This window comes from Amblyomma mixtum, chromosome 9 (assembly GCF_055824585.1).
Source record: "Amblyomma mixtum isolate Tamu chromosome 9, ASM5582458v1, whole genome shotgun sequence".
In the NCBI taxonomy this organism is placed as follows: Eukaryota; Metazoa; Arthropoda; class Arachnida; order Ixodida; family Ixodidae; genus Amblyomma; species Amblyomma mixtum.
Window position 1 is genome coordinate 115,124,114 of NC_143020.1, and position 23,365 is coordinate 115,147,478.

Sequence of the window (23,365 nt, forward strand, 5' to 3'; positions counted from 1 at the left end):
CGACTCGTGAACGAAACTTCGACCGCAGCATACATGCCGCGACTGTATACATGTTTTAATGCGCAAACAGAAAACATCAAGGCCTTTGGTTCATGACATTCGACTGCCGCAGTAATGCGCCACGAAGCCTAAGGAGCTACGAGGCGTTCAAGTTTCAAGGGTTGCAAGAACGGCGAAACGCCGACGAACGCAGACGCTGCAGACGCCTTGCTCGAGGTTGCCTCGCCCAGGCTCGCCACCATGCCAACCATGCCTTGCTTTATAGCGGTACCGCTGTTCTTCGGGTTAAAATTTAAGAATTTGTGAATACATTTTGTTTGCATTTGCGTTACTCTTAACAAAAAAATACCTGCGCAAGTAAGTGTTTGTTTACGTACAATTTATGATGCGGCTAGTGCAAACCCAAGCAATCCAAGGACATCCAATCCACAACGAAGTCGTTGACTTTGTCCGCTTTCGGCTCTCTTCCACGTCAGTGTTCAACCGCTGGGGTGCACAGACTTCGTGGCTGTGAAATACGATGGTTTCTTGTGTGAGCTTAATATCGGTGCTGACCTTATACCTGGGCGTAGCGCACGCGATACGCTTCCACCTGAAGCCCAACACGAAACGCTGCCTCAGGGATGAAGTGCTCAAAGACGTCCTCGTTTCGGGCGAGTACCGCCTCTCGGAGACGCCGGGCCACAAGACGGATCTGACAGTGAGTACTGGTGATGTGCGCAGCTGCGCGGGAGCTGACGATGTGTGCCGCTGTTGACGTTAGCTGCACGCCACAGGCTCCAGGTCTCGTGCACAAGTCGCGAGCTGGCTCCAAAACAAGGCCTCGTGCAACCGCACTTTCGTGAGCCAACCGCCGTTGATTGGGTGCGCGCGGTCTCTATGACTAGCACGCGCTGTTTTGAGTCTTGGTAGTGAGTGTGTGCGCTTGTTGTAGCGGCAACAACTCTCCGAACTTTAGCCTCTAGTGTATACTACAAGCGTATTGCTGCGCTTCTACGTTTGCGCGTTGGGTATCCTGAATACGTGTGCATGTGTGCTGCGCATTGATGAGGTGATTTGTCTTGCAGTAAGCGGTCAGTCATTCCCCGTAACGACTCCAGTTGTATCGGTAGATCAATCCAGGCCACCGCGTCTGGTACCGAACATTCCTTGGTGCCGCGAGCAAGAAACGTTGTCGCACTTAAGCTGCAGCTGTTAGCTACTTTGAATAGTTTTCCGGTCAAAGCGAGAACCGTGCTCCGAGCTCTGCGGCCGGTTTGTAACACCATAGCCACAGCCCCATTCTTGTACTTCAGTTCATTTAGGGAAGCACCCGAGGTGGAGCTAGGAAGTAAATAATCATTAGCGTCATTATAAGAAAAAAGTTTTCTTCAATGGCAGAGCATCTGGAAATGCTCTCTGATTACTCCCCCATTCATCTGTTTTGCATGCGAGTTGTGTATTTTGTGCAGTGCCGTGGTTGTGTCTCGTTCTGGCCATATCCAAGAGTGGCGCACTACAGGATGGCGTTCGGCTTTCGTACGTGCAGGTAAAGGACAGCAATGGGCACATACTGTACAACAAGGACGACATCAAAGAGGGCAAGTTCGCCTTCACCACAGATGCGTACGACGTGTATGAAGTCTGCTTCACGACCAAGATGCCGAGTGAAGTGAAGGGCGCCGACCGCGAAGTGCAGCTAATGCTCAAGCATGGTGCTGAGGCCAAGAACTACCAGGGCTTGGCAGAGGTTGGCAAGCTGAAGCCACTCGAGGTGAGTGTCGTTTGAAAAGGCATTTCCCCCAGAATGACATCTGAGCTTTTTGGGGGCTGTAAAAAGCCCCCTTGGGCACTAAATTTATGCACAGGGGTTCAGATTTTCACTGTCACAGGGCTGGAAGTGCTGCGTCATCCTGCTTATGACTGCTTTCTCCACTATACCCTGCTACAAAATACAAAATATTGCGCCACAACTGCCCCATACCGGCTGCTTGTATATTTCACCATCAAATTTAGTGAACATGGGTTTTTTGCCGCACAGTAGTCCATTGTATTGCCCACAAATTCATACCATTCCATTAAGATCTTATGCACCGACCTTATTCACCAATCCTATGCAAAGGGCCTATTGCCAACACTTCGAAATTGAGCAAGCCTCATTATCACTCGTGAAAATTTGAGGAACCACTGGTAAAGGAGGCAGCGAAGTAAAGAAGCTGAAAAGGGAAAAGTCTACCCTTCAATGCTGTCTATCCTCTCGGAATGTACCACTGACTGTTGCTCAGAAACTTATCAACACGGGCGTACAATCAAAGGACATGCACATGCTGGAGGGCACAAATGTGCTGCTCGTTGATGTGAACTGCCAGTGGTACCTGAGCGCATCAAAATGATGGACTCTACGCTTGAATCTGTCAAGTCAAAATAGGCAAAAACTATTGGTGAAACTAGGTGTTCAACTATGGAGTGCACAAGCAAGCATTTAATTTTCTGCTAGACTGTTCCCAATTCTTGCTCAGGTCTGCTGTTATATTTTACCACCTGTACATGTTTTGGCTGTTTGTCTTGTCTTGTCAGAGATGCGTGCGTAGTCAGCAAAGTATTGAATGTAGAATAAAAGTGGTTCACGTTGTTGTTTCTCGTATGTCAGGAACCGACAGTTGCAGTTATTAAAGGTGTTTGATCCTTGAAACATACTTCAGGGCATAATTAAAATGCTCCAAAACTGACGCCTCCGTTGCTGAGTGGTTGTGGCACACAGCTGCTGGCCTGAAAGACGCAGGTTTAATCCCGGCTGCTGCAGTCGAATTTTGATAGCACCGAAGTGCAAGAGGCCCATGTACAGAGTGATGTCAGTGCACGTTAAAGAAACCCAGGTGGTCAAAATTTCCGGAGCCCTCCACTACGGCATCCCTCATAGCCCGAGTCGCTTTGGGACGTTCTATAAACCAAACCAGTGCTGCCAAACTCTCCCTTTATTGCGCTCCAAAATGGCATTATAACTGCTTCCCAAGCTGCTCCAAAGGCCTGCTTCCACCTGTGGTGTTCATTTTTAGTGTGCAAGCACCAAGGCTTCCAATCTTGAAAAACAAAACCGTTGTCTGTTTGTCTGAAGCGAGTGACAGGTGCAGAAATAAAATAAATATCACAGCGACTGGCTTTCGAACCCTCGGCGGCACGGAAAGATCAGCTTCGCTGCCACTGCACGAGAGCGCTATGCTATCGCTGCAACCTATAATTTCTCTTGTTGAACTGCCACTATCTTGTGCTGTGCATTGCTTGTTGTCGTCTTCATCAACTTCTATGCGTGCGCAATGGATCCAGATCACACCGCTATCGCAGTGCCCTCTTTAGGTGCGTTAAGCAGACCTCCGAACTTCTCCGAACGTTGCCTGAAGCCTGACCTTTAAACCCTAGCCTCTAAACGAAAGCGCCGCCGCGGTGGCTCAGTGGTTACGGCGCTCGGCTGCTGACCCGAAAGACGCGGGTTTGATCCCGGCCACGGCGGCTGGAATTTCTTTGGAGGAGAAATTCTAGAGGCCCGTGTACTGTGCGATGTCAGTGCACGTTAAAGAACTCCAGGTGGTCGAAATTTCCGGAGCCCTCCACTACGGCGTCTCTCATAGCCTTAGTCGCTTTGGGACGTGAAACCCCATAAACCAAACCAAACCATCTAAACGAAAGCAAATTTAAACATTACATGCTAGCACACATACTTTGCATTTGGCCAAGTAAACTAAATTGGCTTTAATTTTTCTCATATCTTCTCAAAAATCATGCCAAGATTGCACAGGAAAAATAACCATCTTCCCTCCCTCAGACGATTTTTTATGCAAATTTTGCCGAGCCCCCAGATCTCCGCAGTGCAATTCAAAATAGGTTTATAAGTCTCATTAATGCTTTGTTGACCGATTCCTGTCATAAAAAGTGGCTGCATAAACAAATCTGCACATTTTATGCCTTTTAAATCACACATGCTTACAAAACCAAGAAGAAAATGTGCACTCACTGGAGCTTGAATCCACCTTAAAATGATTTTTTGTAGTCATTTTGCATGGCCGGCTTGATGTGCTTCTGTAGAAGATCTTTCACATTTCAGTATTTTTTTTTATAGTGTCCCGATTCTATGAACATTGCGCATCGTATATAAGGATTTGACACTGTTTGGGTTGCGTGCACAAATGTGAACTGGACGCCTGAAAGGCTTAGTGTTGCGTGCTGAGAAATTGCCCTGTACTTTAGTGTCACTGCTGCTAGAAAGTATGAGCTGTTTTAAAAACAGCTAACTTGTGGCAGTTGTAAAGTGATCGTTTATGTGAAAGACAAAACTAAGAGGCGTTCAGCATACTAATTCATTATTAAGCTGGAGGAGTGAGTGGCTGTGCCTTTGAATGAATCTTCCGAAATTGATATTTGCATGAGGCAAATTGCTGTAATCTATGCAAGTCAGCTTTTCTACTGTTATATTACTTACCCTTTGAGGTCGTCCGTTTCTGGCCCTGTCAGTGCATGACTGGTAACCAATTTCAAGGGGCTTAAAATTTACTGCATCTACGCCAAGCTCCCTAGCACCTCTCATCAACCTATTTCTTTCTGAGCTGAAAAAAAAATAATTTTTTTTTTTAGATTTGATCATGGATATATTGAATTATTGCTTATATCGTACTGTCAGGATATCCCCTTGAAAATTCCATGGAAAAGCATGGCAGTGCTCGTGTCCATTGAGCTCCCGTTGTGCGGAACATTTGATGCGTTGAGCTGCATGTCATGCCCCTGCAAGTGGCGTTTCTCCTAATACCGCTGTCATACAGTGAAGTCAGCTTAGCTCACTGCAGGCTTGTGGCGGGTCCCGCGTAGCTTTTCACAGCTGAAGGCAATGCACAAATCAACTGTACCCTAATTTTAACTGTACCGGTAACAGAATTAGACATCTTGTGATCGGCGACGGATTCTCCCAAATCACTGTCCACTGTGGCTTCGATGAGAAGGAGCTAGGTGTAGGTGAAATGTGAAAACTAGCCCTGTGATGTGCAATTTCAGTGTGTATTAAAGGACAAAATTTGAGAAAAATTGAAATATTTTTATACAGAATGTTTATTTCACTTCAGAATTCAGAATCACTTTTTTATTGATGGAAACAATTTCCACAACACCCAACTTTTGAGCCATCATACAGTTAGGATACTAGGTGTATTTGTTACCTGTTACATTTGGTAGAGTTTCAAACATTTGACATCAACTTTAAGACCACATTTCTCATCATATGCGGTGTTTTTTTTTTTCTTGTGACAATGCACAAAAATTATTAGTTTTTCTTGCAGAATGACAGTGTAGTAAACGGGGTTGAATCTGAAAAGCGTCTAAAGAAGACTGGCAGATCTTTCTGAACGGGCCTCTTGAGCTTGGCTTAGTTTTAGGGCCTCTTGGACTTACGCCATCAGGCACAAACTTTTACGCAATAAGCTCTTAGGGTTACTGCACAAAAGAGCGGCGTCCTATATGTATGACACTAGGATTATGGGTTAAAATGTTAAACCCCACGTACCCTGCATGCTGTTCATCTATTAATGCATTAGCATTAAAGTCCACATTGCACAAAAATGGCGGTGTGTGCCATGAAAATTGCCTATTGGTCAAGAGAGGTCACATGACCTTGTGACATCACAACATGCCCACTGTGGCAGGTGGTAATTAATGATTGGTAGAGGGAGGCCGTGTGACTGGTGATTTTATGACGACCTGCCCACGCTTGTCGGAAGAAAGAAGAGAAGCAAGAAAAAAGTGGTGGGAAACTCCGTTTGGAGCCACTTCTTGGTTTCAGCTGCATCAAAGTAGCACCAATGAGGATCGCTAGTGCTGTCGCATTCCACTCTTAAGGTGCGTGAAGTGTCCCCCATGTTTATTTAATTGCGAGCATTCCTTTATAGGAGGACGTGGCATTGGCTGTGGTCATAGAGTTTCTTACTATTACCTAGAGGGAAAGCTGGCGGCGCTGCACTTCAGCCACCATGGACGCCCAAAGCATCATGGGGCGGTGAGCTACTTGTTGCGGAACAGTCGTAGTTTTTCAGGAACACGGAGTGGCACTACTGAGATGTTTCATTCCGAAAACGCTGTTCGTGTGTGCGCAGACGACTTTCGCGCGAATGCAGAGTGTAAAAACCATAGTAGTGAAACCGCAACGACACACAACACCAATAAAAGGTTTCACTTTTCCAAAATGTTATTAAAAAACCTTTTGAAGTATTTAACCAACTAAATTTTTTTTGAAAACATATTTCTTTTTAAAAACGTGCCTGTTGAGCACGAAATAGTTGTTTTTGTAGTGTTCATCACTTGGCCAATAAGAAAGCTAGTCATCTCTTATTTTGGGCAAACTTTGCACTTAAATGCTTTTCTGCTCGTTTGTTGCAATAATTAGTCAAGATATTGAATGTCAGGACGTTTGTAGTTATCAAACAGCTTTATTTTTCTATTATTTTTTGGCCAAAAGTTGCAGTTCCGCAACAAGTAGCTCACCGCCCCATGATGCTTTGAGCGCCCATGGTGGCTGAAGTGGTCTCGAGGGGCCTCCATGCAAACTCCCATAGGCGGGCCGCCAGCTTTCCCTCTAGGTAATAGTAAGAAACTCTATGGCTGTGGTAATAACTGGTGCATCATTGTGTTCTTTCCCCCTCTCCTTCTACCCTCATCGCAGATGAAACTGCAGCAGCTGGAAGACTTGTCGGAGGCCGTGGTGAAGGACTTTGCATATATGCGCCAGCGGGAAGAAGAGATGCGCGACACCAATGAGTCGACCAACTCGCGCGTGTTGTACTTCTCCATCTTCTCCATGTGCTGCCTGCTGGGACTGGCCACCTGGCAGGTTCTGTACCTGCGTCGCTTCTTCAAGGCGAAGAAGCTCATCGAGTAAGGGGGAGGGAAGGAAGGAAGGGTGCGTGAAGGAGAGGGGGCACTGTTTGGGGAGGGGCGGGAAAAAGAAATGGGGGGGAAGGGGAGAGGGTTGTGTCGTGTTATGAATATACAGGGGCAATAAAAGTGGAACACAGAGAGAAAAATACTTCCTTACCTTTAGTAACCTAAGCGTCGATGGGAGAGCCATTTTTTAATCGGCAGATGCAAACATTTATATGTGCACCAACCTTCAAACTGGAAGGGAGTAGTGACTGAGGACATCTGCAGGGCTGTAATGGGCACAGCTTGTGGGGTGTTTTCTAGTATCAAAAGGGTAAGGGTGGGAATGCACAGACTGTCGTGCTGCATCTAATTAAATGCGTCACTCTTAGGTGACAAATCTTCGCAAGGGTTAGCTCCTCCATCTGTACAATCTGGGGTTCACGTAGACTGCACATTGCTACTATGTTTTCTATATGAGAAGTGTACCACTGATGTGGATAGTGGTACAGCTTGTGGATGTGTGCTCCGTTTCGCTGACACAATTGGCCTTAACTTCAGCTCTTTCAGTAGGTTTCAGGAAAGGCCAGAACTATGTGAAGTGAGATTTTTTTTTACCTGGGCAGTTTAGGCCTGTTTTAGGCATACTGTCTGTATTTGGAGGTGTACATATTTGCAACAAGAGGGACAAGTTGCCCATCCTCGGTTCCCGGTCTCAACTCACAGTAATACTAGTTGCACTAGGATGATCTGTTGCCCTGCCTTGTCATCTCATAATTTTGCTATCACTGTATTGAGTAAGGGGTATTTTTTATTTATTCATTATTCTGTCAGAATGATGAAAGAATCATTACATGTTGCACATACAGAAAATTTCAAGTCACAAAAATGTGTGGCAGTAGTGCCATGCTCCCAGAGCAAGCGGACTGAAAAGCTGGAGACTGAATTTTAACCCATATTTTTTTGGAAGTTCAATAAATTCATTTGTTGGCTTGGTATCAAGTTGTTGCACTTTTCTGCTTACTATGCAGGACGGGCAGAGTAATGACACTCCAATATGCACATACAGCAATGCGAGAAAAAGATGCGCTTGAGAGAATATTGAGAGTGTTACACAAATTATCAACTGTGGTAGCACAAGAGAAAATGCAGTATAGAGGTAATTAACATTGGAGCGTCGAGAGAACACCAATTTAAACCAGGGTGTCGAACCGAAATTTTTTCCGGTTCGGTTCAGGTTCGGGTTCACGCCTTTCGGGTTCAGCTCCGGAGCGACACTCCGTTCCGGTTCGAACCGCTCCGGATCGCGTCGAACCGGTTCAAACGGGTTCAGACTAAAAAATTCTGAACGTAGGTTTTTATTCAACCTTGTTTTGCTGTTTACTTTTCTTTGTGATATCAGCATATAAAACAGCACTGCAAAATTTACTCAATGTGAGACTTTTTACTGTCCGCGGCAAAAAGATTCAAATTTACGCGAGAAATCAAATAAACTCAGAATTGTGTACATCGGCTATGTATACTAGACTCTATCTGATGAGATACATAAAAAGAAAAGCTGATGGATTTTTCATCTACAAAACCTTTCAGCTTCAACAGTTTCGGAGTCCCCCTCAGGCGAGTAATAGGTCTCTCTTGTAGCTCGTGACAATCGGGAATTCCTCCGGCGCAAAGTGCATACGCGGGCGTCATCAGGAGCGCCCACTACCAGCGGAGGTTGCCTTGTATTTGCAGGTATATACAGCCAAGACATCATTCTGTCACCCCCAAAACGGCTTGCCAGTCACCCCCCCTCCCTCTGGCACACCTGCAGCATGCATCTAAATATTAAGGCGAAAGCTTTTAAAGGGTCACTCTACTGAATTTTATCAGCCATATCTTCTTTGCGGCAACCGATAGCTCTTTACTCAAATTACCGTTTAGCCAGGTGTGGTGCCAAGAAGTGGTGGTGGTAAAACTATTTCCCACAGTAGGGGTCCTGCAGGACACTCGGCTAGGCGCCAGGTGTAGAGGGCAGCTCCCACGTAGGCACAGAGAGCCCGAAGCTCTCCGCCGCCGCGCGGGCCTCCTGGACAGCCCGAAGCTGGTCGTGAAGTGAAGCACTTTTTAGTACTTTGTCCAAATGTTCCTTGTTCTGGGCGTAGGCGTCACTTGATGCACAACCACACAGCATATGGGTCAAGTCTACACGTTCACTGCACTGGTCACACACATGTTGTCCGTCGTAGTCTGGGTCGATGTGCTTCATGCGCCAGGGGTTGGGGTATGCGTTCGTTTGGAGCAAGCGTAACGTGACCGACTGGCTGCGGGTTAATTTCTTATCGGGGAGGGGAAACGCTCATCTGCCTAGATAAAAGTGTTTAGTGAGCTCGTTGTGAGTGAATAATTGAACACTGAACTCGATATGTGGAGTAGCGGGGGAAACCGGAGGGACGCAGCCGATGAGCCCTCGCACCGCCTCGTGTGCGATCTCGTTGAGATTCCGCAGGCCACCCCCTAAGCTGCCCATGTGTGCCGGGAACCATACGATGGAGTGATCGGTGATGTTACTTCCGCCTAAGATTCGTAGCGTCGTCTTGTCTATTCCGCCCTTGGCGAAAGCTCGAGTGGCTGCTCTAGAGTCACTGTACACAGTTGTGAAGCTCGAGTCTTTGAGAGCTAGTGCTATCGCTGCTTGTTCAGCTACCTCTGGTTTCTTCGTGAAAAGTGTGAGTTACGCGTTCGCCCGTGTCCGTCGACTACTGCTACCGAGTAGGCATGCTTTCCCGGTATGTACGCTGCATCCACGAAAGCTGTCTGGTCTGGAAACCTTGCCGCGTCCGCAGCGAGGGCTTTGGCACGTGTAGCGCGGGCGAATCTTCATCCTTGATTGTGGATCAGATGTACGTTTCTTGGGAAGGGGGAACACTTTAATTGCTTCTCGCACGACTTTAGGTAACTGCAGGACGTTGTCCCTTTCTGCTATGGTGTTCAGGCCGAGCTTGACGAGAATCTCTCTGCCCGCTTTAGTGCTTGATAGGCATGCGATCTGTGCCGTGTGCTGTGCCTCGATGATTTCGGTAAGGCCCTTTAGAAAATTCAGTCTGGCAACTTGGCAGGGATCATCGTCAGCAACTTTCGTCGGCGCCGTGCGCCATATTTTGGGCACCTTTGGCTGGCAGACGCGCAGATGTAGTGCTCTGCACAGCCTTTGCACCAGTTTCCACCTTGTGGCATGTCTACAATACTTTTGTTGGGTTTCTGAAAGCGATGGCGGAAAACTTGCAGTGGTCGAGGGTCCTGACTATCATGCCGGGTGGATTTTCGGAAAGGCTTTTGGACTCCTATTGTCCGGCCGCACCTCTCAGCGAAGCTACAAAGCTGGTGTAGGAGACTTACTGCGATCCATCGACAGTGCGCGTTGCCGTGCAGGTCGAATCTGCTGTCGATAAAGGAGGGCTAACAACACCGATCTCGACTACGAGCAGGCGCCCTGCAGGGCGGAATGCGTGTCGATCCGGATGCGGGCGCTCGATCAGCGGTTCCGGTGCGCTAGCCGTCGGTGCAAAATCACTCGCGCTGTAGCTGTTCCCATGCATAGTTTGCTCACTTCAGATCAAGGTGACAGATTACCGGAGCGCTTGCTAAGCCGCAGGCACTGACACAACGAAAACACACCGCTGCTGCACTCTGCCTATGTCGCCGTCGTTTGTTGCAGGTTCGCAACGGAGAGAACGACGGCGCTCCTCGCCGCGCCGCATCGTCGCGCTCTTTTTCGCGCACACGAAGCTCACTATGAATGGTTTAGCCGCGGATGCTAGCAAACCCAAAACAAGCGTGCTTGAGCAACGTTTGATTTTGTGAAGCGCCGAAACAGTCGCCAGCATCGGAATGCGCATGTCCTCGAGTGCACCGAGGTTTGTGCTCACAATACAGCGGAAGGGCGCTACACGGTAAAAGAAACTTTTCGCTGCTCTTGCAATACTTATATAATTTATTTTGAATGTGAAAATGAACAGCTAGATCACAGACGAGAAGAAAGAAGCATGCAGCTACTTCATGCGCTCCGTGCTCTGGATAGCTTGTTTCCGTGCGCGTCTCTTGCCCAGTCGCGCAGAAGTCGCCCGACTGTTTTGGTCGAAAAGCGAGAGTCGCGGACCAGCCGCTCCCTGCTCGATTTTCCAGCCTTGCGACTGCGAGTCGCAAACCGTTGAACCAATCAGCGGGCGAGTCGAGCTTTGAACAACGACACCGTTCGCGGGCGCGCCGGGCGACGAACTGCGCTGCTCCCTTCCTGCCCTAGTCGTCGCTAAGCCTAGCCGGTTTCATATCGATGCCGCAGCTGAGGGCTCATCGGATCATGGCCATAGCCTCCTATATACTACAGGAGGCCATGTCATGGCCTGCGCTAGTAATTAATAAGATGCTGCTTTCGTCACCACTTTATTGTGTACCTCGTCTCATAATAATATTAAAACATGCTCGATTTCCACGGTGCCTTCAACAGTGGGGCTAGCAGACGACAGTCGAGCCGCAGTGGGTAGCAGCAGCAAAGCGGCTATGGGAAGAAATTTTCTTATGTCGCAATTATCGCTTCTACCAGCAACTCGGTATTTACCAGCGGTCTTCAAAAATTATTCATTTTTTACATGCCTCTACCCACGGGCTTGGTGTGAACGCGAACAAGCAATATTGGCGCATTTTTCTCACTCCGGCGGCCGGCATACAGGCTGGCAGGCCGGCCCTGCAGAGAAGCGCGCCTCTGTCATCATGACGCTTGCACGACCGCGATGCACGTAAAAACCGTCACAACATCCTCCACTTCGATCGCTAAGGTCGTAGTGGTAGATTGCTAATAGCAGTTTAGAGGACCGAGCGCGAGTGCAGGAGGCGCGGCCAAAGCAGACTAAACTCTCGAAAGCGCGCGAACAACGTCAATATTCCCGAGAGTTTTCGCTTCAAACGAGAATCTAACGAGAAGGCGACCTGAAGGCACACAGCAGCATGCCGGCATCGCTACTATAGCTTGGAGCAGAGAGCCAATGTCAAGGAAGGTGGCTAGGACACGAAACAAAAAAATTGCGCTTGTTGTGGCTTCGACGGGCGCCTTACTTTTCAATGCGGCCCGAGCGCAGTCCGGCAGGCGTATGCCCAAGGCCGCCGCGGTGGCTCAGTGGCTATGGTGCTCGGCTGCTGACCCAAAAGACGCGGCTTCGATCCCGGCCGCGGCGGCTGGAATTTCTTTGGAGGAGAAATTCTAGAGGCCCGTGTACTGTGCGATGTCAGTGCACGTGAAAGAACCACAGGTGGTCGAAATTTCCGGAGCCCTCCACTACGGCGTCTCTCATAGCCTTAGTCGCTTTGCGACGTTAAACCCCATAAAACCAAACCAAACCGTATGCCCAAGAAATGGCGCAGGCACTGCGGTTCGTGCGTCACACACCAGATAGCGCTGAATTTTCTAAAGGGTCCGCGATTACAGCGCTCTCACCCATGCTTTGTAAAAAAACATCACTCGCTTCGCACCTTTCGTGCTGCCCAAGACAGGTCTTCGCGTTGGGCTTGGTTCCAAGATAAGCGCCAGTGGGTAGGGGCGGCAGTAGAAAGTAAGCACGGCGATAATTGCGCTGTCACGTTAGCAGAACGCCTGCGGAGGAACAATGACAACCTCAATAGCTTGAATTCGGGAGCAAGATCCCAACAAGCAAAGACGCATAACAAGCCTGATAACGTCGTGTGAATTACGCTGAAGAACAGGCGCCGCGCACGTGGGATAGCGCTGTAATCGCGGCGCATCCGGGCTCACGGAGCGCGCTGTCACGGGTATTTTTTAAACTCCGCGGGCTTTCGTTTTTCCGAATAAAAACGGCCATGCTTAGTCTATTTGAAGTGCCTGGGTTGGGCAATATTTCTGGAGCTCCACAACTTTCCTATTGACACCTGAACGTTTCAAGCTATATTTAAAAAGTTATTTTTTTTATTTCGACACATTATTCAAACCGGAGGACCGAAAAAAATAGTAGTCTAACTTTAGGTAAACCCTAACAACATCCACGAAGAACACTTAATCTTGGTCCAAGTTAGCTGGGACACCCGCAGTTACATTTCATTTCAGTAGCGCATGTATTTCCGCATTGCCTGTTTGTGTAATCACTATTTTTTTTCTAAGTATCGTACTGCTGCTACATGCCCGCCTTTCATTGCTTATTTCCGTCGCGAAGATTGCTTATGAAGATTGTTGGGATTCTTTAAAAAGAAAACACATAGGTATTACGTGTGTTCAAAAGCGTCAAAGCGGCGCGGAGTCCATCAGGAATGCTGTAGTGGAGGAAAATGCGACCTCGCCACCGGTATCGACCCCGCGACCTTAGCATTAGCAGTGGCCACAACCACTGAGCCATCGTGAGAGGTCTTATTCATTATCTGCTGTCACAAGGAATGCCTCAGAAAATAAATGTTGATTTATTGGCTGTACGTAAGCATGTAAAAGGGGGATACATAAAATCCAACATTCCACATCAATCTGGAGTAAAATACTTTAGAATACCAAAAGTACATTGCGGAAACGCCAATTGAGCTTTCTTTTTGTTGTTGAACTGGATGTCATTTTCGCACTCCATAGCGCCGACAGCTTTCGGTGGGTAAATCTACGCGATGGCATATGCTATTTGGTCTGAAAACAAAAAAAAGTATACTGGTTCGGGTTCAGTTCCAAGATGGCGAAACCGACACCCTAAATTCAGCTGTTTCCATTCTTTTTGTAGGACTTTCTGAACTATAGGAGAGGAGACCCTTCCAACCCTGCACCATGGTTTGAGCCCCTAACCACAGATTCTGAGCAACTCTGCTCAGGAGAGATGATGGTTTTTCGCAGCGGTGTGCAACAGTAAATCATGAAAGGTATCATCATGATACCAGTAAAACCAGCCGTCAGAGGAAACAAAAGGGCTTCGTCTGTACAAAATGGTGCTTTTATTGCACAAGTTTGAAGCCAACAGTACAATATGGCCATAATCAGATACAATGTAGATAGGAAACTGTACATAAGAGAAGAAAACTGTACATCAGACTAAAAACCGTACATGTGAGTGAGGAGGGGGTTTTGGGAGGGGTGGGGGATGGGAGGGGTGGAGGATGAGGAGGGGATGTTGAGATGGTTGGGAAGGGTCGGGAACTTTGGGGGATTTGGGAATCAGGAGGGTATTGGAGAGGGTAGGGAACTATGAGGGTATTGGAGAGGGTAGGGAACTATGAGGGTATTGGAGAGGGTAGGGAACTATGAGGGTATTGGAGAGGGTAGGGGACTTTTGGGGTGGGAAGGAGGGGATGGTAGGAGGATTTGGGAATCAGGAGGGGATGGTAGGGAGGGAATGAGAGGGTTGGGAAGGGTAGAGAATTTGGGAATCAGGAGGGGATGGTAGGGAGGGAATGAGAGGGTTGGGAAGGGTAGAGAATTTGGGAATCAGGAGGGGATGGTAGGAGGATTTGGGAATCAGGAGGGGATGATAGGGAGGGAATGAGAGGGTTGGGAAGGGTAGGGGATTTGGGAATCAGGATGGGGATGGTAGGAGGATTTGGGAATCAGGATGGGGATGGTAGGAGGATGTGGGAATCAGGATGGGGATGGTAGGAGGATGTGGGAATCAGGATGGGGATGGTAGGAGGATGTGGGAATCAGGATGGGGATGGTAGGAGGATGTGGGAATCAGGATGGGGATGGTTGGAGGATTTGGGAATCAGGATGGGGATGGTTGGAGGATTTGGGAATCAGGATGGGGATGGTTGGAGGATTTGGGAATCAGGATGGGGATGGTTGGAGGATTTGGGAATCAGGATGGGGATGGTTGGAGGATTTGGGAATCAGGATGGGGATGGTTGGAGGATGTGGGAATCAGGATGGGGATGGTTGGAGGATTTGGGAATCAGGATGGGGATGGTTGGAGGATTTGGGAATCAGGATGGGGATGGTTGGAGGATTTGGGAATCAGGATGGGGATGGTAGGAGGATTTGGGAATCAGGATGGGGATGGTAGGAGGATTTGGGAATCAGGATGGGGATGGTAGGAGGATTTGGGAATCAGGATGGGGATGGTAGGAGGATTTGGGAATCAGGATGGGGATGGTAGGAGGATTTGGGAATCAGGATGGGGATGGTAGGAGGATTTGGGAATCAGGATGGGGATGGTAGGAGGATGTGGGAATCAGGATGGGGATGGTAGGAGGATGTGGGAATCAGGATGGGGATGGTTGGAGGATTTGGGAATCAGGATGGGGATGGTTGGAGGATTTGGGAATCAGGATGGGGATGGTTGGAGGATTTGGGAATCAGGATGGGGATGGTTGGAGGATTTGGGAATCAGGATGGGGATGGTTGGAGGATGTGGGAATCAGGATGGGGATGGTTGGAGGATTTGGGAATCAGGATGGGGATGGTTGGAGGATTTGGGAATCAGGATGGGGATGGTTGGAGGATTTGGGAATCAGGATGGGGATGATAGGGAGGGAATGAGAGGGTTGGGAAGGGTAGGGAACCAGGAGGGGATGATAGGGAGGGAATGAGAGGGTTGGGAAGGGTAGGGAACTTGGGAATCAGGAGGGGATGATAGGGAGGGAATGAGAGGGTTGGGAAGGGTAGGGGATTTGGGAATCAGGATGGGGATGGTTGGAGGATTTGGGAATCAGGATGGGGATGGTTGGAGGATGTGGGAATCAGGATGGGGATGGTTGGAGGATGTGGGAATCAGGATGGGGATGGTTGGAGGATTTGGGAATCAGGATGGGGATGGTTGGAGGATTTGGGAATCAGGATGGGGATGATAGGGAGGGAATGAGAGGGTTGGGAAGGGTAGGGAACCAGGAGGGGATGATAGGGAGGGAATGAGAGGGTTGGGAAGGGTAGGGAACTTGGGAATCAGGAGGATGGTTGGAGGATTTGGGAATCAGGATGGGGAACTTGGGAATCAGGAGGGGATGGTAGGAGGATTTGGGAATCAGGATGGGGATGGTTGGAGGATTTGGGAATCAGGAGGGGATGATAGGGAGGGAATGAGAGGGTTGGGAAGGGTAGGGAACTTGGGAATCAGGATGGGGATGGTTGGAGGATTTGGGAATCAGGAGGGGATGATAGGGAGGGAATGAGAGGGTTGGGAAGGGTAGGGAACTTGGGAATCAGGAGGGGATGAGAGGGTTGGGAAGGGTAGGAGGATTTGGGAATCAGGATGGGGATGGTTGGAGGATTTGGGAATCAGGAGGGGATGATAGGGTTGGGGATGGTAGGAGGATTTGGGAATCAGGATGGGGATGGTTGGAGGATTTGGGAATCAGGATGGGGATGGTTGGAGGATTTGTGAATCAGGATGGGGATGGTTGGAGGATTTGGGAATCAGGATGGGGATGGTTGGAGGATTTGGGAATCAGGATGGGGATGGTTGGAGGATTTGGGAATCAGGATGGGGATGGTTGGAGGATTTGGGAATCAGGATGGGGATGGTAGGAGGATTTGGGAATCAGGATGGGGATGGTTGGAGGATTTGGGAATCAGGAGGGGATGATAGGGAGGGAATGAGAGGGTTGGGAAGGGTAGGGAACTTGGGAATCAGGATGGGGATGGTAGGAGGATTTGGGAATCAGGATGGGGATGGTTGGAGGATTTGGGAATCAGGAGGGGATGATAGGGAGGGAATGAGAGGGTTGGGAAGGGTAGGGAACTTGGGAATCAGGAGGGGATGATAGGGAGGGAATGAGAGGGTTGGGAAGGGTAGGGAACTTGGGAATCAGGAGGGGATGAGAGGGTTGGGAAGGGTAGGAGGATTTGGGAATCAGGAGGGGATGATAGGGTTGGGAAGGGTAGGAGGATTTGGGAATCAGGATGGGGATGGTTGGAGGATTTGGGAATCAGGATGGGGATGGTTGGAGGATTTGGGAATCAGGATGGGGATGGTTGGAGGATTTGGGAATCAGGATGGGGATGGTTGGAGGATTTCGGAATCAGGAGGGGATGATAGGGAGGGAATGAGAGGGTTGGGAAGGGTAGGGAACTTGGGAATCAGGAGGGGATGATAGGGAGGGAATGAGAGGGTTGGGAAGGGTAGGGAACTTGGGAATCAGGAGGATGGTTGGGGGATTTGGGAATCAGGAGGGGATGATAGGGAGGGAATGAGAGGGTTGGGAAGGGTAGGGAACCAGGAGGGGATGAGAGGGTTGGGAAGGGTAGGGAACTTGGGAATCAGGAGGATGGTTGGAGGATTTGGGAATCAGGATGGGGAACTTGGGAATCAGGAGGGGATGGTAGGAGGATTTGGGAATCAGGAGGGGATGATAGGGAGGGAATGAGAGGGTTGGGAAGGGTAGGAGGATTTGGGAATCAGGATGGGGATGGTTGGAGGATTTGGGAATCAGGATGGGGATGGTTGGAGGATTTGGGAATCAGGAGGGGATGATAGGGTTGGGAAGGGTTGGAGGATTTGGGAATCAGGAGGGGATGAGAGGGTTGGGAAGGGTAGGGAACTTGGGAATCAGGAGGGGATGAGAGGGTTGGGGATGGTAGGAGGATTTGGGAATCAGGATGGGGATGGTTGGAGGATTTGGGAATCAGGATGGGGATGGTTGGAGGATTTGGGAATCAGGATGGGGATGGTTGGAGGATTTGGGAATCAGGATGGGGATGGTTGGAGGATTTGGGAATCAGGATGGGGATGGTTGGAGGATTTGGGAATCAGGATGGGGATGGTTGGAGGATTTGGGAATCAGGATGGGGATGGTTGGAGGATTTGGGAATCAGGATGGGGATGGTAGGAGGATTTGGGAATCAGGATGGGGATGGTAGGAGGATTTGGGAATCAGGATGGGGATGGTAGGAGGATTTGGGAATCAGGAGGGGATGATAGGGAGGGAATGAGAGGGTTGGGAAGGGTAGGGAACTTGGGAATCAGGAGGGGATGTTAAGGGGAATTAGGAGGGGTTTGGAGAGGGTAGGGAACCTTGGTAGAGGGTGGCAATGGGAAGGGGTTGTTTGGGAGGCGTAGGGATTTTGGGAAGATTTGGGAGCGATGAGAGGGTTTTGGGGTGGAGGTCAGGGAGGGGACTTTTTGGAGGGGGTAGGAGTGAGGATGGGGTAGCATCAGACGTGAGTTTCTCTTAGCACCCGTGGGGCAGCTGGACGTATCGCAGGCTGAAGCCACCGGCCTGGCACACGAGGCTGTCATCCACGGGGAGCTGCCTGACCTGCCTGACCTGCGGCAAGGTCGCGTTGGTCGGGGGGGCTGCACCTAGACCAGCGGGATTCGGAACGCCGATGGGAGGAGGAGGCCGCGTTGCAGTCGGTGGCCGGACTGGTACCACAGTGGGAACGGCCGGAACAACGACCGGGACAACGGCCGGAACAACTGCCGGAATAACAGCCGGAACAGCCGGCCTTGTGGGCCGCGTGGGCTGGGTCGGGCGGGTTGGCTGAGGAGTCGGCCGCTGACCGGGGCAGGGGCAGTCGGAGTAGCCAATGCGCGGCGCGGTCACAAACGACACCCGGAATGGCGCAAGGTTTGCTGCAAAGTGTTGTAAAGGGTCAGTCAACACATTTTCAAAAAGCTTCATTGAGGGCCTGTCATGACACTACCTTACGCGACCCAACCACTGGGTATTACGTCCAACTGCGTTGCGCGCACAAACGTAAGCCAGAATACTGGTTGGTAACGAAAGCACTGTGCATTAGTATAGAATGCCGCTTACATGCAACAGGTGTGAAGCTGGTCCCGCAGATGCGGTCACCCAAGTTGCCTTCAGTGACCGTGCCAGTTGAGCCAGTTGGGATGAGCACGTAGGCGTCGCGGCACCGCTGGTTGGTCAGGGGGCTCAGGCGGAAGCCGTTGGCGCCATTTTCCTGAAACTGCAACAGGAGGTGTTAAAGCTACAGATTAGTAGTGTAACGTACAGTCAGTGCACTGCTCTTCATGAGAGATCTCGCTTGTCTTACCAGGATGGAGCAGAAGCCGAGCTGGCGCCGAATGCAGATCGAGTAGTGCAGGTTGGCAAAGTAGTGGAAGCCAGTTGGGTTGCGCACAAAGTTGAAGCTGGTGATGGTGTCCGCCGCATTAGTGTGGTACTGCAGGCAGCCCTGCGGAGCTGGAAAAATTATACGCATGAGATAAGTGGGGTGCAGATTCGCCTTAAAGGTATGGCGCGATAGAGTAAGCGATTAATTCCCATATTCCTCCTGGCGCAGTGGTGGCCCACGTAGCTCTTGTCGAGCTACGAATCATTATGGCCAGTTTGCTCACTATCCGGCGGGCCGGTTGTGATGGCGCCGCAAGGTCACGTGACCTAGGTGGCCCACCTTCCTCCTAGGTTGCTCTCTGGGGACCACGTGCCAGGACCACTTTTCGCTCATAACGCCAACGCCATAGCGTTAATACTCACCCATGTTGGGTGACCAGCAAGAGACCTGGGTGATGCGGATGCTCCATCGGCGCTCCATTTCCGTCCGTGCACTGAGACGAACCGACAGGATCGCCTGCTTGGTCTGGCTGACGTCAACGTACACTGTTGAGAAGAGACACGCAGAAGACACTGTCAGAATGTGGCAACACGCAAACTCCACCTAAATTACTCAAAGGCCACTATTATGCATGAAAATTAAATGCAGCCTTTGTACTCTTGCCACCCCGAGACTTTTCTTGCTACTCATTCCAGGATTAGCACGTACAGCAGTGCACATTAGTGCTAAGAAATCTAAATGGCTAAAGAAGGCCCTAAATGGCTGCATGGTTGTTCTCCAAAATTAACAGATAGCGAAATTGCCATGAATAGCTAACAGACGATCATGAAACATGAAACAGCAAGGGTAGACGTACTGTGCTGTCCGCTGTTGAAGCCGCACAGGACGGGGTAGACGGAGGACTCGAGGCCGGCGGACACGCTGAACGCGTCGTCCAGGCAGTAGCCGGCACGGGGTCCGCACGTCTCGGGTGGTGACAGCGTGAACTCCGTGAAGTCCAGCCGCAGCTGGCAGACGTCGGCCCGGGCGTTGACGGTCACCTGGCACTGGCCGAACACGGCCTGCTGGTGAGGGTACTCGGGGCTGCGGAAGATCACCTCGTCGTCGCTCACCGCGCTGCCGCACTTGGCAGTCGATTCTTCCTCCGGGCCTGCGTGGGGTATGCGTCGCCGTTTGAGTCACTGCTCGATGTTAAGCCTCGCGGTAACGCTGAGAGGTACACAAGGGGGGCGGACCTTCGTATGCCTCCCAACAGCCATTAATTACAGAATAACTGCAATTCCTGCTTCAGTTACGTTCATCACTAAGTGGATGTATCGTCTTCGCTTTACTTGCGTCTTCGCTTTACGCCCTTTTACACGTGGTTACCCCCATGCATGCAGTTATATGCATGACGTTGCTTTGCCTGCAAGCTTGGTTGCAACGGCCGCGCCGATCAGAAATTCAAAAGGGACAGACGGATCTTGCTTCCTTTCAGAACCTTCTTGCGGTTAGATCTTGTTTTTTACCGACGCTACGCCACGGTAAAACGAAAACAAGCTACCGCGAATATTGCTGTAAGGAAACTACATTCAAATTTCCCGGTGCACCGATCTTTCAGCTCTCATTGGCTGCCATAGACGGGAATTTCAAACGGAAAAGCTGTCGCGCCACGAACTGCTTTATATGTAATATAAATGGAAGGAATCGGGGACTGCCCTTTGCTCTACAGTAGTGAGCACGCGAAATGGGTGGTTAGGCTTAGGAGGAAATGAACACTCACGGTGGCAGCAGATGGTGTTGGGGTCCGAGCACCGTCCCAGTGAGACGCCGCCGGTCTTGAGGCAGGTCTTGGGCAGTACGCAGGTTCCCTCCTGTCCGGACTCGGCGACGCACTGGGGCGGCGCAGCCGTGACGCGGTCCAGGGTCTGCACGAGGAAGCTGGGCAGGCCGAAGCTCTGGCCCAGCGACGACATGGCCGCGTTGCCGGGGAGGCCTAGACTCGCGGCCATTGAAGACATGGAGTTGCCGACTGTAGGAAAGAGCATGTCTTGATTAATTGTCGCCTGCAGTACCCACGATCCAACTCCACGGACAATATGAAAGCACTGTTAGGACTAATTGTCCCGTATACTTACAGCCTTGCTGGTTCGTCCTGTCACCGTCACGCCCGTCCATGTCGTAGTCGGCGGCGGTTAGCGTCGCCGTTAACGCCACAAGGACGACAATGAATAGTCTTGCCTCCACCATGATGGTTACTGCTGTTAGCAGCGCCTTTGCCGTTGCTGTCGCGATGGCCTTCAGAACTACCTGGCCCCTTTCCATGCCTTCAAGTGCCAGAGTCGCTGGTGTCGCCGTTTATTATACCGGCAGCAAACCACGCCCTCAAATGGGAGGTCTCCAACCGCCTCCTCCGATTGGCTGCCAGAAAGCCCCGCTTCTCTCGGAGGAGGAGTTTTCCTCTTTCATCTCACTTTCCCTTTTCCGGGGGATGTTCTTCCAGGATTTGCTTTATGTAACCGCACCATTGTATCATGACGCGAGGGAAAGAAATGAGTCAGGACTTTGGACAACCAGTTTTCGCAAGGGAAGGGGGACCTCTGTCGGAAAAGTTCCCTCCACCGTTCCTCTCTCCCACTCCGCCATTCTCTGAGAAACGTGGGTCGTTTCCGGTGAAGAGGGCGGCTGTTCCTGAAATTAGGGACCATCATCGAGTTTGATTAGAGAGGGCCGTATGGCGTTTCTCAAAAATGCATGATTAGCTGATGAAATCGAAAGGCAACACTCAACAACATGAACTGGTGGGCGAGTTCATGTTTCAGCGCTATGTTTTGTCCCTTGCTTTTCTGGCTTCGAGCCGTTGCGCTGGTTTACAAGAACACTCAATAAGGCCCAGCTAACCTCGTTGCCTTTAGAGGAACAAAGAAAAAAAATGGTTCTTCACGCAACTCAACTCTTTTATATATAATAAGATTCCGCTCTTAACAGTCAATATAACAGCAGATCTCCCCTCGACGGGCAAACATTTTTTTTTTTATTGCAGCGGCGACGAAATGCTGGCGAAGCGAGCGATTGCTTTGAAGTGCATCGCCATGTTCTCTAGCACTACCAGCTCTAGCTCTGGGCTTTATTTTATTCATTTAAAATGGCGTTAGTCCTTTCAGGCTATTACAGGGTAGGATTGAAGTAAAAAAATACGCAGAAACAAACAATTGCACAGTCAATGTCATAGAGGGTGGAATGCGGTAAAGTAAACATTCCGGAGAGTAACAAGAAAATACAGAGAAGCAAATTACAACCTAGACAATATATACATTTCCAGCTTTTCACAAAGTTCTCTGTTGAAGTATTGTCTATCAGTTATTCTCGAGGCAGATTAATCCGATCTCTTTAGTTTCTTGGGTTATTTGGTTGCCATACTATTTGTTGTATCTTTGTGCAAGAATTCTTCGCACTTCAAGAAAAATATGACGCCTATACTGCATTTTATACTCAAAAACAGAAACGCATGTTGGAAGTGCAGTAATTCAAGGCAATAATGGAAAAATGACGCGGCTGCCACAGCGCGAATCTGTTTTTACTGCCGAGTGTTAGGCGATCGTCATAGCTGTTGAGCAAATACTAAAAGAGAACATCAAAAAGTCCATCATCTACACTTATTCCCTCAGTATGTCTAAGCACTGCACTCTAGAAATGCTGCTGAACCCATAATGGGAAACATTGTACATAACGTAGTTAAAATCACTAAACATAACATTATATTCTGCTGGGTACTTTAGCTATGCCGGAATTGTGAGTACTGAGAAAGAACGTGCACAGGCACACGGATTGTTGGAAGTCAGTGTACAGCAAACTAAGAAATAAGTGGAAAGCTGCACGGGAAAAACACGCAAACAACAAACTGCGTACTGCAAAGCCCATTTTAGGACAACCGAAATCATTTAGACATCAGAGGTTTTTTGCTCACTCCATTATGTACCAAGTGTATGATTGTATTAATGAATACTTTGAGACGTGTTTGAACAGATGTTTTGAAGGCCAGAGTTGACTTTCTTCCGTTTTCTGTTTTTCATTCGATGTGATTCCGCATATGAATGCTGATTTCTTGTCTTTTAGACCTGATTGCTGGCTTTTGTATTATTGTGCTGTTAACTTGCATCTTTGTTATTTATAAATCCACTCCTGTAACAGTCCCAAGAAGGGACTAACAGTATGTTCAAATACATAATAAATATGTCGACTACTCGTCAGACACAAACCACTTCTTACTGACAAAACAAGACAAACCTCCCTGCGAAACGTGTGGTGATGAACTCACTGAAACTTCATTTTAGTTTCCATTACAAAACTTGAAGTACTAAGAAAAAAATGTTTCAATTCATTTTACCATAAATACAGTCATTTACTCCCCATGCTACTTTATGTGATCAAGCACTTGTGATTTCTCACATAATTTCATGTCTCTCAAGGAAGCTAGCGTTTTGAGCACACTATAGGTATTTAAAATTTCACCTTACCCATAAGAAACTCTACCCCTTTGTTTGG

At 49.2% G+C, this 23,365-nt stretch overlaps 2 protein-coding genes across 2 annotated transcripts; one reads left to right on the forward strand and one right to left on the reverse strand.

Moving 5' to 3' along the window:
- Window positions 1-427: 427 nt before the first annotated feature.
- On the forward strand, window positions 428-7,871 carry bai (Transmembrane emp24 domain-containing protein bai). Its single transcript, XM_089561560.1, has 3 exons — window positions 428-700; window positions 1,529-1,753; window positions 6,677-7,871. The coding sequence occupies exons 1-3, from the start codon at window positions 521-523 to the stop codon at window positions 6,890-6,892; spliced, it is 621 nt and encodes a 206-aa protein (XP_089417686.1). The 5' UTR covers window positions 428-520; the 3' UTR covers window positions 6,893-7,871.
- A 9,900-nt stretch (window positions 7,872-17,771) lies between these two features.
- On the reverse strand, window positions 17,772-21,128 carry LOC149330857 (uncharacterized). The gene is made up of 7 exons (XM_089559992.1): window positions 20,959-21,128; window positions 20,604-20,852; window positions 19,698-19,991; window positions 19,264-19,386; window positions 18,821-18,969; window positions 18,577-18,733; window positions 17,772-18,392 (listed from the first exon to the last, which is right to left on the reverse strand). The coding sequence occupies exons 1-7, from the start codon at window positions 21,068-21,070 to the stop codon at window positions 17,989-17,991; spliced, it is 1,488 nt and encodes a 495-aa protein (XP_089416118.1). The 5' UTR covers window positions 21,071-21,128; the 3' UTR covers window positions 17,772-17,988.
- Window positions 21,129-23,365: the final 2,237 nt, after the last annotated feature.